Below are 18,375 nucleotides of genomic sequence, written 5' to 3'. Positions count from 1 at the left end.
AGCTATGATTTGTTCAAATACAGTTTCTGGACCTCTATCCCTTTTGGCATCCTAGGGAGCCCCAATTAAATGTAGATTTTTTCTTCTGAGGCTGTCATTTATTTCCCTTAACCTATCCTCATAGTCTTTTGTTTTTCTCTCTTTTCCTCAGTTTCTGTCCTTGCCATCAACTTGTCTTCTATGTCACTCACTCGTTCTTCTACCTCGTTAACAATCGTCGTTAGGAACTCCAGTTTGGATTGCATCTCATTCAATTGATTTTTAATTACAGCCTCATTAGATCTAAATTCTGCAGTCATGAAGTCTCTTGAATCCTTTATGCTTTTTTCTAGAGCCAAAGTAGCTTTATAATTGTGCTTCTGAATTGACTTTCTGACATTGAATTGTAATCCAAAATTTGAACTCTGTGGGAGAGAGGACTCTTTCTGATTCTTTCTTCTGAGGTGAGTTTTTCGCTCTAGTCATTTTTCTCAGTGTGGAGTGACCAAAAACAATTTGTACTGGAAAAAAGAGAAAAAGAGAAAAAAAAAAAGAAGAAGAAAAAAAATAAAAAATGGGTGTGGGGAAACAACAGAAAGAAACAGAAAAGAAAAAACAAGGGGGAGTATCCTCTTATTCTACATACTGTAATCCTTTGACTTCCCCTGCAACATTTCAGTGGTGCTTGGTCAATAACTTGCTTTTCCCCTGACCTTCTAGCTGGTCTTCTGGGGGGGGGGGCCTGATTCTCAGATGTGTGCACCTGGGGGAGCTCTCCAGCCCCCTGCCAAGTGCATGGGTTCAGTGGGAGTTGTTTATCCTATGAGGCCCCTGCTCAGTCCCAGGTACAGACTGACACCAGCAGGGACAACAGTGGTGGCGGCCAGCTGCCCAGCCCTGGAGTCAGCTCCCGCAGTAACTACTGTAGCTCCCAGTCCACAGGGGCCTGGATGCTCCAGGGACGGGGGGCCGCTGATGTGCACAGCTCGGGGCCGCCTGGCGGCAGGAGCGTCCTTGCTGTCCTGTGTCCTCCTGGCCTCTGCCTGTCCCAGGGAGCACCGGATCTTGGGCTGTGTCCCCCGGTGCCCTGGGCTCCGGGGCCTGCGACACTGTGAAGGGACCTAAAGTACCACGATGTATAATTTAAAAGCATCAGAGTAAATTTTGTGTGAAGTTAACTTATCCTTTATTACAAATAAAATTCATAAGCCATTATAGAGGTTTATGAAAAACACAAAATATAGAAACAGTGCAATAACAGGGGAGGGCAAGCCTTCTGCTGGGCTGGAGCCATCACGAGCCCCGTGGTAGGAGCTGGGGCGGAGTCTTGAGGTGGTTCAGGGTGTTGCTCAGGGGTTGAAGCCAGTTGCTCCAAGGGCAGGTGGCGGCTCTGGCACTTTGGGGACCCCGATTACAGGCGCCAGGGCCTACTCCCTCCTCTAGGGTGGCCAAGGGTGCAGGAGGCTCCTCTTCATCAGGGCAGGGAATCAGAGGTGCGACCACCACGTGCACTGATTTGGACTCAGGAGCCAGCATCATGGCTCGGGCCAAGCCCTCAGCTCCAGCAGCCGGGACTCGCTCGATCACCTCAGGCCCTGAAGCTTCAGCAGGCCCCACAGTCGGAGCTGGGGCGGGCTCTTGGGCTGGTTCAGGGTGTTGCTTGGGGTCCAAAGCCGGTTGCTCCATTGAGTTAGGTGACTGCTCCAGCACATCGGCAACCTCGATAGCAGGTGGTGGTGCCTGTTCATCCTCTAGGGGTCCCAAGGGTGCAGGTGGCTCCTCCAGGGCAGAACAGTGAACTAGAGCAGTGACCACTATCTGCAGGGGCTTCGACTCAGCAGGTGGCATCTTGGCTCGGGCCAAGCCCTCAGCTCCAGCAGCCAGGACCGGGTCAATCACCTCAGGTCCTGAAGGTGGAGCAGGCCCCACAGTCGGAGTTGGGGCAGGCTCTTGAGGTGGTTCAGGGTGTTGTTCTCGGGCCGAAGCTGTAGCTCCAAGAAGACAAAGTATCATCACCAGGATGGACTTTCCACGTCCTTCACAAATCAAGGACACTCTTCCGACCATTCAACGTGTGTGAGTGCAAGAGCCCTGGGAGGTCTCCCCAGACTGCAGCCGGTGGGGATGGGGGTGTGAGCCTACCCACTGCTCCCGGCCCAGCTGCACAGAGGCTTGATCTGTGAGGCCCACACTGTCCCCAACTCGGCCAGCCCCAGTCCTCCTCACCCCCAGCCTCTGGCTCCACTGGATGGAGGCGTCTGAATTATTTGAGGTAACACCAGGCATGGTTTTCCAGGTCTGGGCCTGGCATGTGCTGCCCCATGAATGCCAGCAGCTTGGTCAGGGAGGGAAATTCTGGGAGCTGATGAAAATCCTCTGATTAGTAGTCCAGCCAAATGTCCAGTATGCAGGAGATGGCCCGGGGGAAGGACAGGTGGGCACAGGCATCAGAAGACAGGGCTCCCTCACACACAGGTGTCCCGGGGAAGCCCTGCAGAAACCAGGGCCCCCAGCCTCCCACTCGGGGCTGTCGAAGGCCAGTCCTGCTCCTTGTCCACCTGCCACCTGATGGTCCTGCCTGCCACAGGCCTGCTCACTGAGGAGGGGCTGGCACGAAGCCTCTGTGTGTGGGAGCCCATGACAGGCAGTGTGATCATCACTGTCTTTCCTGGGGAAGTGGGACTCCCTCCTCAGCCTGGCTCCTGGCCCACTTGCCCCTTGAATCCACTGGCAGGTGTCTGGGGAGGCGAGGCATCTGGCTTGTCATTGCCCTCACTGCACACACTGTCGCTCTGGGAATGTCCAAGCGAGGAGGGCTTGGGCTCTCTGTCTTGCCAGGCCTTGGCAGGAGCTGCCCGGTACCGCCACCTTCCCTCCTGTGGCTCTGCGCTACCTCACTCACCAGGGGCCCCCAGGGGGTGTCCTTCCACTGACTCTAATCTCCCATCTCTCATGGGGCAAGGGCCGTATTGTCTGTGAGCCCTCACTGGCCCTCCTGAGCACTTGCTGTGCACCCAGGTCCAGGTGCCACCAGATTGGTGAGTGCAATGCTCCCCACAACCTCTGCTCTGGGGCCCAGGTGTGGGGTAGGCAGAGGGTTGGGAGGGGGTGGGCATGGAGAAGGTCTCCTGGGGGGTCCCAGTGCTCTCCCACAAAGCCCACACCCCATCCACGGCTGTCCTTTGCTCTTTTCCTGAAGGGCCCTTAGACCTTTACCCTGTCACAGGAATTGCAGATGTGTGGGGTGAGGGTCCAGCAGCCCTTCCGACCCACAGCCCCCTCACTGCCCTCCTGGAGAGGGAAGGCCCTCCTGCATGAGCCAGAGCTCACTCACATTTTCCACTGCTCCAGGACTCCGTCGTTCTCCTCATAGGCAGCTACGATGCATCCATATCTAGAGGAGGGCGGGGGGCATCACATGAATCATCCTGTGGACGTGACCTCTCATCATGGGGGCTGTCACCCTCTGACACCTGACTAGTCCAGAGCCCTGGGGGGCCGTCAGCTCTGTGCACGGGGCCACGGGCAGCTCCAAGAGAAGCACCTGCACCTGCTGGGGCTTCCTGAATGCTTGAGGAATGAAAGAGCTCTGGCCAGGCCCATGGCCAAAATCCGAGTGGCCTGGGGCTCCCCGGTGTCCCCGGGGTCCCCCAGTCTGGTTGCCCCAAGACACAGACCCCCGATGGACTCTCAAACCTCCCTTTCAATGGGAAAACAGCCCAGCTCAAGACCCTGGTGACGGTGGGGGAGGCAGCACAGGCTTCATCATGGGGAGAGAATGACGACTGGGGAGCACTAGCACAGCCCCTCAAGCCGACCTGCCACAGGCCAGGCCCGGGGGCTTCCCTACAGGACCCGACTAGGCCCTGTGAGACTCTACTCCAGTCGGAGGAGCAGCCCGGGGGTCCAGGAAGTTCAGAAACATTCCCAAGACTCCCAACCAGTAGGTGGTCCATCCCACTGGGCTGTGGAGGGTCAGGGTGCTCACTTTGTTAAACAGCAGGTCCAGCACCTCTGCAGTGCTGCCAAATACTTGATAGTCCTCTAAGAAATTGAAAATATAGATGATTGTCCCTGCACAGCAAGGCGGGCAGCAGTTCTTGTACTTCGTGCTCCAGCAGCTCTGTCCGGCTGGGCTTCATTGGGCAGATCTATTCCACTTCACAGTTGAGGCCCTCTCACCCTGAGGTGGGACTGAGGGGACATGCAGCCTGCACTGTAGCCGCCAGGAGGCCTGGGAGTTGGAGCGCAGACCAAAGCCCGAGCTCTTAGTGGCTGCGGGGGGGCAGGAATCCCCACAGCAGGAACACTGGGCTTGATGCCAGTGGCTCAGTCACTTAGCATCTGACTCTTGGTTGTGGCTCAGGTCATGGTCTCAGCATCCTGAGATCCCGCCCCGGGCAGGCTCTGTGCTTGGGGCAGAGTCTGCTTGAGGAGCCTGTGTCTCCCTCTCCTACTCCCTGCTCTCTGCCTGTCTCTTAAACAAACAGACTATCCAATAAAGAAATAATCTTAGAGGATACATTTTCAAAAAAAAAAAAAATTGGATCAATACAAGGACCTCAAGTGGGAGAGGTTAGTATCCCAGGTCCGATACTCAGCTGAGTTTTGACAGCACCTCCCTGCGTTAACGGCTTCACCCCTTGAGTCTGACCACACGTGCCTCTCTTGAGGTGCCAATACGGAGAACTTTCCTTGGGTGGGAGGGCCCAGGGTGTGATGGCTGCAGGATGTTCAGCACCGCCCTGTGATTTGGCAACAGAAGGGAATCCCATCGAAGTCCTGCATCAGTGAAGGGCTCAGTGGCTGTGAGAACTGACTGGCCTTCTGACATGTTGTGCAGCACACGAGGCCCCTGTGCCTGACTCCAGGGATGGGGGGCAGGGATGTGCTCCTTCAAAACCTAACTGCAGAGCAATAGACATAGTACAGTGAGCCCAGTGTCCCTTTGGGAAAAAGTCCTCCCAACTCACCAAGACCATGCTCAAGCCTTGGAGAAAGTGGGGAAGGACCTCAGGCCAACAGGATCTCCTGGGAGCACCAGTTAGGAGAAAGCATAGCACAGTGCAAACTACTGGAGACTGCGTGCGATGAGACATGGTGTGTCTCTTTTTTAAAAGTTTTTATTATTTATTCATGAGAGACACAGAGAGACAGAGACAGAGAGAGGCAGACACATAGACAGAGGTAGAAGGAGTCCCCATGCAGAGAGCCCTAGGCAGGACTTGATCCCAAGATTCCAGGGTCAGGGCCTGGGTGGAAGGCAATCGCTAAACCACTGGGTGACCAGGGATCCCCTGAAGGCTCTATTCTGATATTCCTACAAATCTGTGCACAGGGACTCTGCATCTGGCCCAGGCAGGGGCAAGGCCATGGAGGCAAGTTTGGGGAGGAGGGGAATCCAGACTCCTGTGGGAGCAGGAGTCTAGGGGGGAGCCCAAGGGTACAGTAGCAGGGTGGCTTCTGCCCCTGGGCCCTTCCTGCCACATCAGGGCCCTGGGTGTCAGGTGGCCCCAGCCCCTGCACTCACGTTGAGCCCGTGCTGGCCTCTATTAGCTGTGCAAGGGCAATTCCCAGTTCCTCGAGGTGGTGGGACAGATGACCCGTTCCTCCCACTCCAGCCCCCGGTCCTGTGTGGAGCTCTGTGAAGACAGTGCCTGGCAGCCAGGCAGGAGGCCTCAGTGGCCGGTCTGGCTGCCTTGGCTGGGCCGCACACCCAGCTGACTCCATTCCAGACACCACAGCACAGTCGGTGCACACCTCCCCCAAAGAGAGCAAAGGGATGGTGGCTGCAGGGCCTTGGGTTAACTCTGGGTTAGGTAAGAGGCACCTCAGGAATCCTGTTTCCACCCTGCCCACCATGACATCAGGTGACCCTGAAGGGATCACCCACCGGGGAACCTGCTGCCCTGCAACATCCTCCAGCCTGGATGCGACCTGCCCACACATCCCTGTTTCCCTGAAACTGAAGAGGAGGGGATGGGGCTGCCCAGGATGGCTGGCACAGGTGGCCTGGCCTTCCCTGCGCTGCTCTGTATTACCTTACGGAGCCTCCTGATAAACACCCTGAGGTGTTGGTTTTTATGGTGGAGCCAAAGTCTACAGCATTTGAACAAGCGGCATCCCTGGGGTTCCTGGAAGCCAGAGTCCCCAGAAGTGGGAAAGCAGCAAGAGAACATCTTTCAGTAGCAGATGTCTCCAGCCAAGTGAGCCTGAGGTGGGGCTGCACTAGAATGTGGGTGCCTGGTTACAGGGGTTCCAAGTTCTATTGGGCTCTGTGTCAAGGAAGTGACCTCACTGCCTGGGACCCTCTACCTGAGTCCACTCCTGGGGGAAGCTTCAGGAGCAGCGCTCGGGGTGGCTCCCCACTCCGTGCAGGCAATGGCCTGTGTGCACACAGTGACACAACCGCACGCCTCTCCACAGGCCCCAGGGAAGGGCTGTGTGCAGCCAGGGCCCCAGCCTGGAAACACACCTGGGTTCAGACACAACTTTCCATTCTTCCCCGCTTTTGACCCCGGAGAAGCCGTTGTGCCCGTCGGGGATGGTCTGCATCTTGCCTGTGGGCTAGGGATTATCCTAGCGGGTGCTTCCTCCAGACGTCCCTAGGCCACTGTGGCATCATATCTATGACATTGGAGGCGGGTGTCATATGCAGGAAATACCCCCAACCACATGTTCCTCCTTGGTGTGTACATGCGTCCAGGCCCACAAGGTCCTTTTGCACACACGTGGGCACCAGTACTCTCGTTCAGGAGGCCCAGAGGATGACAGTCCCACCGGGGGAGGGATGGGCAATAGCTTCCCATGATCCTAAGCTCCTGAATCCAAGGCAAACCCTACAGAAGGTGTTGGCGGAGTCTTGGCCTAGAAGGTGTGAGGGCATCCTTATAAGAAGCCCTGCCTGTCGTGTGTCATGGGCCATTCCCTCATTTCCACTGGGTGAGCTGCGGACAGCGGTGCACCCAGTGGGTCACCCAGACCTGGGCTCTTCCTCAGATTGGAACGTGCTGGAATGCCTCCCGTCTGGGCTGTCAATGCCTACCTCCACCCCTGTCACATCTCCATGTCTGTAGCCAGTTCCATTCACACAACCTTTTCCCAGCCCCCTCAGGAAGGGGAGGGGCAGCCTTGGCCCCCAATGGAGAACACAGAACTGGCTTCATGCCTCCTTCTGCCTCCTTCCCAGGCTCTGATCCTGGCGAGGCAGTGGCCCTGCTGGGGCTTCACCTCCTCCTCTCAGTGGCTCCCTGGAGCCCCAGCTGCTGCATTTGTCAAAGCCCCACACTTTGTCACAGCATCACCTGCGGAGCTCAGGACCCAGAGGTAGCACCAGGCTCTTTTCCTAGGGAGCAATTGCTCTTTTCATTCCTGATGATGTTCCGTATTTTGTTCTTCTTCCCCCCTGGAGCATGAGCTCTGAGAGGGAGGATCTGGTCTGCTTGTCAGCTCTGGCACTATCTTGCTCAGGGCTCAGTGCCTGAAGGAGCAGGTGGGAAGACCCATCCCGCCATGGGCCAGCTCAGCGGTGGGAGCTTTATTGATTTGGGGCATTTTTAAATACTTGTGCTTTTCTTTTTTTTAAAGGAAACTCTGTGCCCGATGTGGGACTCAAACTCATGACCCCAAGATCAATAACCACATGCTCTTCAGACTGAGCCAGGTGTCCATTGGTGATTTTAAAACTAGTAGACTGATAACTATTTCAGTTAATTTGGTGATGCCCATTTTGTAGTTCTATCCCATTATGCTGAATTACCAAGTGACTCCTCCAATGTCAGTACCGCGTCAGCACAGATTTCCCCACCTGACAGCGCTGAGTGGCTGTTCAGATAGGAGCCTGAACTCGTGACGGGGTCGTTCAGGAGCCAGGGTGGCTCCTCCATGGGCCTCCTCCATCCCCGGGAGGTCATGCATCTCTGCAGCCAGCAACACAAGGGGAAGACAACAAACATAGGCATGATGGAGGGGGTCTCCAGCCAGGTCTAGCAGGCCTGCATGTCCACCTTTATGCTCACTCTGTGTGTTATTTTTTAGAAGTAGTATTAATTTTTAGGATTTTGTTTATTTATTTATTTATTTATTTATTTATTTATTTATTTATTTATTTATTTATGAGAGAGAGTGAGAGAGAGAGCATAATCAGTGGAGACAGGCAGAGGGAGAGGGAGAAGCAGGCATCCCACTGAGCAGGGAAGCAGAATCCCAGGAATTCCGAATCATATCCCACAAAACAGAGAAAACACATGGCCAGATTTGCTCCACGAAACAAACAAAAGGCATCTCCTCAAACTGAAGGAAAATTTTCTACTTGAAGTACAGACCGTCTGAGCAAAATGAGAGCAAGATTGGTGTGTGTGTTTGTGTGTGTGTGTATACATATATATGGAAATAATGCTGCCTACTTGAATATGGATATAAAAATGAACATGACCATTTATGAATATACATTGATGTAAAAAAGGGGAATGAACATTGACTGTTAAAAGTAAGAATTAGTGTGTTTGCAGGCATGAAGAATTGAAACATATGAGGGTGATCATAAAAAGGCAGCATGATGTATCAATCTGGTGAGTCTTCAGACTGTTAACAAGTAGGAAACCTGCTGTCAGCCACAGAACTTAGTAGACAGTAGGCACTGAATCTCCAGCTTGACCACCAACTGAACTGAAATACTGTTGTGTATCTACGCACACTGACAGAGAAACAGAGAAACAGATATAAATGTAGACACAGGGATCCCTGGGTGGCGCAGTGGTTTAGCGCCTGCCTTTGGCCCAGGGCGCGATCCTGGAGACCCGGGATCGAATCCCACGTCAGGATCCCGGTGCATGGAGCCTGCTTCTCCCTCTGCCTGTGTCTCTGCCCCTCTCTCTCTCTCTCTCTGTGACTATCATAAATAAATTTAAAAAAATTAAAAAAAAATAAATGTAGACACATATGCAGAACTAGAAAGTTAGCAGAGGAGAAGTAACATCATTGAAGATCATTAAATAAAAAAAAGGAAAGAAAGCTGAATCTTGAATGAAGAAAATGGAGTAATTAAAATAGAATAATGAAAATTAATTCATCAAACCAAAAAGCATAAAGAGGGAGAGGGATAAAGAAGCAGGAGCACATTGATGACACAAAGAAAGCAGCAAGCCTCGAATGTAAGTATGATTGTGCCTCATGGATTCCATGGAACATAAGTCGAGCAACAAGCAGCACTTTCCAGCAAACACCTAAGCTAATTATTTTGTTTTGTTTGTTTTATTTAAAGATTTTTATTTATTTATTTATGAGAGTGACAGAGAATGAGAGAGGCAGAGACATAGGCAGAGAAAGAAGCAGCCTCCATGCAGGAAGCATGATGGGGGACTTGATCCTGGATCCTAGGATCAGACCCTGGGTGGAAGGCGGACGCTCAACCCCCGAGACACCTGGGGATCCTAGACTAAGCTAATTAAAATGTACAAGTGATTGTGTCATACTCCGTTTGTAATGTGGTAAAATTTCTTTTTACTAAGAAAGAGAGGGCAGCCCAGGTGGCTCAGCAGTTTAGCGCCGCCTTCAGCCCAGGACCTGATCCTGGGGACCCGGGATGGAGTCCCATGGCGGGCTCCCTGCATGAAGCCTGCTTCTCCCTCTGCCTGTGTCTCTGCCTCTCTCTCTGTGTCTCTCATAAATGAATAAAATCAGTATATACCATATTTTCTTTATCCATTTATCTTTGATGGACATTCGAGTTGCTCCCACCCCTTGGCTATGATACAGAATGCTTCTATGAAGATGGATGTCTCTTGGAGACCCTGCTTTCAATTCTTCTTTTTTTTTTTTTTTTCAATTCTTCTGACTACACTCCCAGAAGTGGGATTGCTGGATTATATGGTAGTTCTATTTTTAATTTTTTTTGAGGAACTCTCATACTGTTTACATAGTTGTTGCACCATTTTATATTCCTATCAGCAATGCACAAATATTCTAATTTCTCCATATCCTTACCAACATTTTTTTTTATAGTGGTCATCCTAATGGGTGTGATGTGAGCCTCATCATGGTTGTGATTTGCATTTTTTAATGGTTAGTGATGTTGAGCATCATTTCATAGGCTTGTTGGCCATTTATACATCTTCTTTCAAGGAATGTCTATACAAGTTCTTCGTCCTTTTTTTCATTGGGTTACTTGTTGCCTTGCTAGGAAGTTCATAGGAGTTATTTGTATATTAACTTTTTGTCAAATATATGATTTGCAAATATTTTTCCCATTCTATTCGTTGTCTCTTCACTCTCTGGATTGTATCCTTTGATGCACTTTGAAGTTTTATATACACCATTTGTCTATGTTTACTTGTTTGCTGGTGCTTTGATATCATAGTCAGGAAATCATTGCCAGGTCCATGGATGTCTGGGTGGCTCAGTCAGTAAGTATATGACTCAGTGTCAGCTCAGGTCTTGATCTCAGGGTTGTGAGTTCAGGCCCCATATTAGGCTCCACACCGGGTATGGAGCCTATTTTAAAAAAGAAAGAAATCATTGGCAGATCTATTATTGTGAATCTTTTCCCTGTGTTTTCTTTCAAGAGTTTGATAATTTTAACTTTTACGTTTGGTTCTTTGATACATTTTGAGTTAAGTCTTTGTAGATGATGTCAGGCAAGAGCCTACTTTATTGTTTTGCATGTAGATACTCTGTTTTTCCAACAGCATTTGTTAAAGAGACTATCCTTTCCCTATTGGGTAGTTTTTACGTCCTTTTTGAAGATTATCTGACCATATACATGAGGGTTTATTTCTGGTTCTGTTACACTTCACTGGTCTGTGTATATCTATCTTTATACCAGGGCCATGCTATTTTGACTTGTTTAGCTGGGCAATGTATTGAAACGAGGACATGTGAATTCTCCAACTTTGTTCTTTTTTTCCAAAGTTATCTGGACTATTTGGCTTCCCTTGATTCCAAATAATTTTAGGACGGATTTTTTGATTTCTGGGAAAAAAATGGTATCAGTATTTTGATAGAGATTGCCTTGAACCTGTGAAGTACTTTGGGCAGCATTGACATTTTAGCAATATTAAATCTATCATCAGGACGCCCAGGTGGCTCAGTGGTTAAGCGTCTGCCTTTGGTTCAGGGCATGATCCTGGAGTCCTCTGATCGAATCCCACATCAGGCTTCCTGCACAGGGCCTGCTTCTCTCTCTGCCTTTGTCTCTGCCTCTCTATGTGTGTGTCTCTCATCAATAAATAAATAAATCTTTAAAAAATATATTAAGCCTATCAATTTATGAAAGTAAGATATCTATTTTTTATGTTTTTTTAAACATTACTCTGACATATGTTTTCTCATTTTCAGTGTATGATTCTTTCACTTCTTTCGTTAGTCTTATTCCTGAATATCTTACTTTTTTCAGTGTTGTGGTAAATGGAGTTGTGTTCTTAATTTCCACTTTAAATTGTTCATTGTTAACATACAGAAATGCAACTGATTTTTTGTGTGTTGGTTTTCTGCAACCTTGTTGAATTTGTTTACTGCTTCTAATTTTTTTTAATCCTTACGATTTCTACATATAAGATTATGTTACCTGCAAATATAGTTATTCTTCTTCCTTTCCAGTTTGGATGTCTTTTGTTTCTTTTACTTGCCTAATTGCTCTAGCTAAGATTTCTCAAAATATAGATTACTATATTTGACAGAAAGACCAGAGTAAAGAACTTTATCTTGATCCTGTTTTTAGAGGAAAAGTTTGAGTCTTTTTCTATTTTGTACATTAGTTGGGATTTTTTTTTCATATTTGGTCTTTATTATGTTTAGTTGGTTTACTTTTACTCCTAGTTTAGTAAGAGTTCTTTTCATGAAACAGTATTAAGCCTTGTGAAGTGAAAAAAATAAACAACACACAAAGGCAGTTGCTTCACCAACGGAACCACCTAGGTGCCCCCCTTTGCACATTTTTTTGTTCTTAAATTACACTTAGGAATGAAATCATATGGTATTTGTGTTTCTCTGACTCACTTATTTCACTTAGCATTACTCTTTAGCTCCATGTACATCATTCCAAATGACAAGATTTCATTCTTTTGTATGGCTGAATAATACTCCATTGCATATGTACCACTTCTTCTTTATCCATTTATCTATTCTTTCTAGAGTTCCTTGAGATATTTATGTATATTTTTTCTGTATGTGTTTATAACATTAAGCTCTCCTAGAAATCTTTTTCTGCAGCCTAAATGTTTTGGTATATTGTGTTTCCTTGTTTCATTTGTTTCAAGATACTATGTACTTATGTTAGAAAGTGAACCCAGGAGTGGGTTGAGGCAGGGGGAAAGGAGAGGGAGAATCTTAAGCAGGCTCCACACTCACTGCAGATCCCGGCACAGGGCTTGATCTCAAGATCCTGAGATCATGATCTGAGCAAAATCAGGAGTTGAATGCTTAACCAACTGAGCCACCCTGATGGCCTCAAGATACTTTTTAATTTCCCCCTTAAGTTATTCTATGAAAGAATTTTTTCTTCTTTGACCTGTTGATTGTTAAGAGAATGTTGTTTCATAATTAGTTCTTTATACATATGGGTCTTCACTAATACGGTGGTCACTGGCCAGGCACATGTGACAATTTACATTAAAATTAATTAAAATTATATAAAATTAAAAATTCACTTTCTCAATCACACTAGCCATATATATCAGATATGTAATAACCACATAACAGATAGGGCAGCACTAGTAGACAGTATTTCCTTTCTACAGTAGGATCTATTGGTCGCCTTGATATAGAATAATAGTTGTCAACCATGTGCAATTTTGTCCCCCATGGGATGTATGGCAATGTCTGGAAACATGCTTGATTTCACAGGTAGGGGATCCGTGTTTTACTGGCATCTAGTAGGTAGAGTTCTAGAAAGCTGTTAAAATCCCGTAATTCACAGGACAGTCCCCCAACAAAGGCTCATCCGGCCCACATGCCAGTAGTGTTGACGGTGAAAACCTTTCCCCTATAATACATTTCGGTAGGAGGTGGAGGGCTTGTTGTTTTTCCCTCTGATTGGCCAGTTGACTAGACCCCCTCTGCCATGTGTACTCAATCCATCTTCTGCTTACCACTGGTGAATTTTAAGCTAAACATGTTTTTTCACTTAAATGGTGGAGAAGGTCCTATTGCCTTGCTAATTAGCATATAATTTTTAAAAATCGACCTCTGCTGTCTTACAGATTCTTTGACACTGTACATATAGACAAGTCTCTGTTCCTGGCTCATCATGGCTTCAACTTCAAGATAAATGCCTTTGATGAAAGCCTTTATGAAAGACCACGCCCAGGACATTTTTAGCTCTTGGTCCTGCTGGCCTCACTAAGCATATGGTGTCCAGGAAAGAAGAAGGAGGAAGAGAGAGCAGAAAAGGGAGATTGAGGAAAGATGAGGCAAGCAGGGTAGTGTATGTGGTATGGGTGAGGCTTTGTAGCTCCAGGGTCTACACTGTGTCTGAAAATGTGATTTATTTTTCTCATCTTTTTTTTTAAGATTTATTATTATTATTATTATTATTATTATTATTATTATTATTGAGAGTGAGATAGAGAAAGAACACAAGTGGAAGGGTTAGAGAGAGAGGGAGAACACACTCCAGATTGAACACGGAGCCCAATGTGGGACTCGACCTCATGACCCTGAGATCAGGATCCAAGCTGAAACCAACAGTTGGTCACATAATTGACTGAGCCATCCAGGCACCCCTTCCTCATCTTTCAATGCACAAGGTGCTTGCTACTGGACTACCATGGTCCCTGCAAGCTTTACCATTCCATGAGTCTTCTTTCTTTATTTTTTTCAAGTTTTTACTTACATTCTAGTTAGTTAACAAATACTGTAATATTGGTTCAAGACTAGAATTTAGTGATTCATCACTTACCTATAACACCCAGTGCTCATCACAAGTGCCCTCCTCAATGCCAGTCACCATGCCAATCCCCTGCCCACCTTAACCTCCAGCAAGACTGTTTGTTCTCTATAGTAAAGGATCTCTTATGGTTACCTCCCTCTCTTTTCCTTCCTTCCCCTATATTCGTCTGTTTGTTTTTTTGTTTTTTTTTAATTCCACATATGAGTGAAATCATCTGGTAGTTTCTCTGACTGGCTGACTCTGCTTAACATACATAATACACTCTAGTTCCTTCCATATCATTGCAAAAGAGAATATCATCTTTTGATGACTGAGTAATATTCCATTGTCTATCTCTCTATCTCTCTGTCTATGTATGACATCTTCTTTGCCTGTTCATCAGTCCATGGACATTTGGGCTCTTTTCATAGTTTGTCTAATGTTAATAATGCTGCTGTAAATATTAGGGTGCATATGCCCCTTCGGAGAATATTCTTGTATCCTCTGGGTAAATAATTAATAGTACCATTGCTAGATCACACATAGGGTAGTTTTATTTTTAACTTCTTGAGAAACCTCTATGCTGTTTTCAAGAGTGGCTGCACCGATTTGCATTCACCCAAGAGTATAAGAGGGATCCACTTTCTCTGTAACCTTGCCAACATCTGTTTTCTGTGTTGTTAATTTTAGACATTCTGACAGGTGTGAGAAGGGATTTCATCATGATTTTGGTTGTATTTCCCTGATGATGAGTGATGTTGAGCATCTTCCCATGTGCCTGTTGGCTATTTGTAAATCTTCTTGGGGAGAATGTCTATTCTGTCATTGGCCCATTTCTTAAATGGATTATTTGGGTTTGGGTGTTGAGATTGAGAAATTCTTGTAGATTTTGAATAAGAGCCCTTTATCTGATAGGTCATTTGCAAACATCTTCTCCCATTCTGTAGGTTGCCTTTTAGTTTTGTTGATTGTTTCCTTTGCTGTGCAGAAGCTTTTCATCTTGATGAAGTCCCAGTAGTTCATTTGTACTTTTGTTTCCCTTGCCTCGTACATGTATCTTGCAAGAAGTTGCTGTGTCCAAGTTCAAAAAGTTTGTTGCCTGTGTTCTCCTCTAGGATTTTGATAGAATCTTGTCTCACATTTAGATCTTTCATCCATTTTCAGTTTCCCTTTGTGTATGGTATAAGAGAATGGTCCAGTTTCATTCTTCTGCATGTGGATGTCCAATTTTCCCAGCACCATTTATTGAAGAGGCTGTCTTTTTTTCCAGTGGATAGTCTTTCCTGCTTTGTCGAATATTAGTTGACCATAAAGTTGAGGGTCCACTTCTGGATTTTCTATTCTGTTCCATTGATCTGTATGTCTGTTTTTGTGCCAATACCAAACTGTTTTGATGACCACAGCTTTGTAGTACAACCTGAAATCTGGCATTGTGATGCCCCCAGCTATGTGTTTCTTTTTTAAAATTCCCTTGGCTATTTGGGGTCTTTTCTGATTCCACACGAATCTTAAGATGATCTGTTCCAACTCTCTGAAGAAAGTCCATGGTATTTTGATAGGGATTGCATTGAACATGTAAATTGCCCTGGGTAACATTGACATTTTCACAATATTAATTCTGCCAATCCATGAGCATGGAATATTTTTCCATCTCTTTGTGTCTTCCTCAATTTCTTTCAGAAGTGTTCTATAGTTTTCAGGGTATAGATATTTTACCTCTTTGGTTAGGTTTATTCCTAGGTATCTTATGCTTTTGGGTGCAATTGTAAATGGGATTGACTCCTTCATGTGTCTTTCTTCAGTCTCATTTTTAGTGTATAGAAACACCACTGATTTCTGGGCATTGATTTTGTATCCTGCCACACTGCTGAATTGCTGTATGAATTCTAGAAATCTTGGGGTGGAGTCTTTTGGGTTTTCTAGGTACCAAATCATGTCATCTGTGAAGAGGGAGAGATTTGACTTCTTCTTCACTGATTTGAATGCTTTTTAATTATTTTTGTTGCCTGATTGCTGAGGCTAGGACTTCTAGTACTATGTTGAATAGCAGTGGTGAGAGTGGACATCCCTGTCGTATTCCAGATCTTAGGGGAAGGACTCCCAGTGTTTCCCCATTGAGAACGATATTTGCTGTGGGCTTTTTGTAGATGGCTTTAAGATACTGAGCAATGTTCCCTGTATCCCTACACTCTGAAGAGTTTTGATCAGGAATGGATGCTGTATTTTGTCAAATGCTTTCTCTGCATCTATTGAGAGGATCATATGGTTCTTGTTTTTCCTTTTGCTGATATGATCAATCACATTGATTGCTTTATGAGTGTTGAACCAGCCTTGTATCCCAGGGATAAATCCCACGTGGTCATGGTGAATAAACTTCTAAATGTATTGTAGAATCCTCTTGGCTAGTATCTTGTTGAGAATTTTTTATCCATGTTGTTCAGGGATATTCATCTATAATTATCCTTCTGGCTGTGGTCTTTGTCTGGTTTTGGAATTAAGATGGCCAAATAGAATGAGTTTGGAAATACTCCATCTCTTTCTATCTTTCCAAACAGCTTTAGTAGAATAAGTATGGTTTCTTCATTAATTGTTTGATAGAATTACCCCGGGAAGTCTACTGGCCCTGGACTTTTGTGTCTTTGGAGGTTTTTGATGATTGCTTCAATAACCTCCCTGGTTATCGGCCTGTTCAGGTTTTCTATTTCTTCCTGTTCCAGTTTTGGTAGTTTGTGGTTTTCCAGAGATGCATCCATTTCTTCTAGATTGCCTAATTTATTGGTGTATAGCTGCTCATACTGTATTTTTAAAATCATCTGCATTTCCTTGGTGGTGATCTCTCCTTTCTCATTCATTTTATTAATTTGTGTCTTTTCTCTCTTCTTTTTTAATAAGGCTGGCTAATGGTTTGTCTATCTTATTAATTCTTTCAAGAACCAACTCCTGGTTTTGTTAATCTGTTTCACAGTTCTTCTGGTCTCTATTTCATTGAGTTCTGCTGGAATCTCTATTAACTCTCTTCTTCTGCTAGGTGTAGGATCCATTTGCTGTTTTTTCTCCAGCTCCTTTAGGTGTAAGGTTAGCTTTTGTATTTGAGTTCTTTCCAGTTTTTGGATGGATGCTTGTATTGCGATGTATTTCCCCCTCAGGACTGCTTTTGCTGTGTCCTAAAGACTTTGAACGGTTGTATCTTCATTCTCATTAGTTTCCATGAATCTTTTTAATTCTTCTCTAATTTCCTGGTTGACCCTTTCATCTTTCAGCGGGGTCATCCTTAACCTCCACATGTTTGAAATCCTTCCAAGCTTCTTCTTGTGATTTAGTTCTAATTTCAAAGCATTATGGTCTGAAAATATGCAGGGGATGATCCCAATCTTTTGGTATTGGTTAAGACCTGATTTGTGACCCAGTATGTGGTCTATTCTGGAGAAAGTCCATGTGCACTTGAGAAGAATTTGTATTCAGTTGCGTTTGGATGTAAAGTTCTGTAAATATCTGTGAAATCCATCTGGTCCAGTGTATCGTTTAAAGCTCTCGTTTCTTTGGAGATGTTGTGCTAAGAAGACCTATCGAGTATAGAAAGAGCTAGATTGAAGTCACTAAGTATAAGTGTATTATTATCTAAATATTTCTGCACTTTGGTTAATAATTGATTTATATATTTGGCAGCTCCCACATTCGGGGCATATATATTGAGGATTGTTAAGTCCTCTTGTTGGATAGATCCTTTAAGTATGAGATAGTGTCCCTCTTCACCTCTTACTACAGTGTTTGGGATAAACCTTAGTTTATCTGATATAAGGATGGCTACACCTGTTTTCTTTTGAGGACCATTTGAATGGTAAATGGTTCTCCAACCTTTTATTTTCAGGATGTAGGTGTCCTTAGGTCTACAATGAATCTCGTGTAGACAGAAAATAGCTGGGTCTTGCTTTTTTATCCAGTCTGAAACCCTGCGCCTTTTGATGGGGTCACTAAGCCCATTCACGTTCGGTTACTATTGAAAGATATGAGTTTAGTGTCATCATGATACCTATTCAGTCCCTGTTTTTGTGGATTGTTTCCTTGGACTCCCTCTTTCTTTTACAGGGTCCCCCTTAATATTTCTGGCAGCTAGCTTCATAGTCATATATTCTTTCAGTTTCTGCCTATCTTGGAAGCTCTTTATCTCTCCTTTTATTGTGAATGATAACCTTGTTGGATAGAGTTTTTCTTGGCTGCATGTTCTTCTCATTTAGGGCCCTGAGTATATCATGTCAGCCCTTTCTGGCCTTCCAGGTCTCTGTGGAGAGATCTGCTGTTAACCAAATACTTCTCCTCATACAGGTTAGTGATTTCTTGTCTCTTGCAGCTGTAAGGATCTTCTCTTTATCTTTGGAATTTGCAAGTTTCACTATTAAACTTTGGGGTTTTGAACAGTTTTTATTGATTTTAAGGGGGGATCTCACTATCTCTTGGGTCTGAATGCCTGTTTCCCTCCCCAAGTTAGGGAAGTTCTCATAGGATTTGTTCAAATACAGTTTCTGGACCTCTGT

At 45.9% G+C, this 18,375-nt stretch overlaps 1 protein-coding gene across 2 annotated transcripts; it reads right to left on the bottom strand.

Moving 5' to 3' along the window:
- Positions 1-1,163: 1,163 nt before the first annotated feature.
- Positions 1,164-4,384, bottom strand: LOC119866328 (ral guanine nucleotide dissociation stimulator-like). 2 transcript variants are annotated; one of them, XM_038576126.1, is made up of 3 exons: positions 3,968-4,384; positions 3,314-3,373; positions 1,235-1,964 (listed from the first exon to the last, which is right to left on the bottom strand). In XM_038576126.1, the coding sequence occupies exons 2-3, from the start codon at positions 3,348-3,350 to the stop codon at positions 1,273-1,275; spliced, it is 729 nt and encodes a 242-aa protein (XP_038432054.1). In that variant the 5' UTR covers positions 3,351-3,373; positions 3,968-4,384; the 3' UTR covers positions 1,235-1,272. The 2 variants fall into 2 exon arrangements, with proteins under 2 accessions (XP_038432055.1, XP_038432054.1); XM_038576127.1 differs by lacking the exon at positions 3,968-4,384 and having other exon boundaries at positions 1,164-1,964; positions 3,314-3,900.
- Positions 4,385-18,375: the final 13,991 nt, after the last annotated feature.

Source organism: Canis lupus, chromosome 27, assembly GCF_011100685.1.
Source record: "Canis lupus familiaris isolate Mischka breed German Shepherd chromosome 27, alternate assembly UU_Cfam_GSD_1.0, whole genome shotgun sequence".
NCBI classification, from domain to species: Eukaryota; Metazoa; Chordata; class Mammalia; order Carnivora; family Canidae; genus Canis; species Canis lupus.
This window is presented reverse-complemented; position numbering and strand designations above follow the sequence as displayed.

Bases quoted from the DNA above. Each gene is read 5' to 3' on its own strand.
- LOC119866328 (XM_038576126.1), bottom strand. From the start codon at position 3,350: ATGAGGAGAACGACGGAGTCCTGGAGCAGTGGAAAAT. The intron at 1,965-3,313 runs GTGAGTGAGCTC...TTGGAGCTACAG, and splicing joins GTCCTGGAGCAGTGGAAAAT to CTTCGGCCCGAGAACAACAC.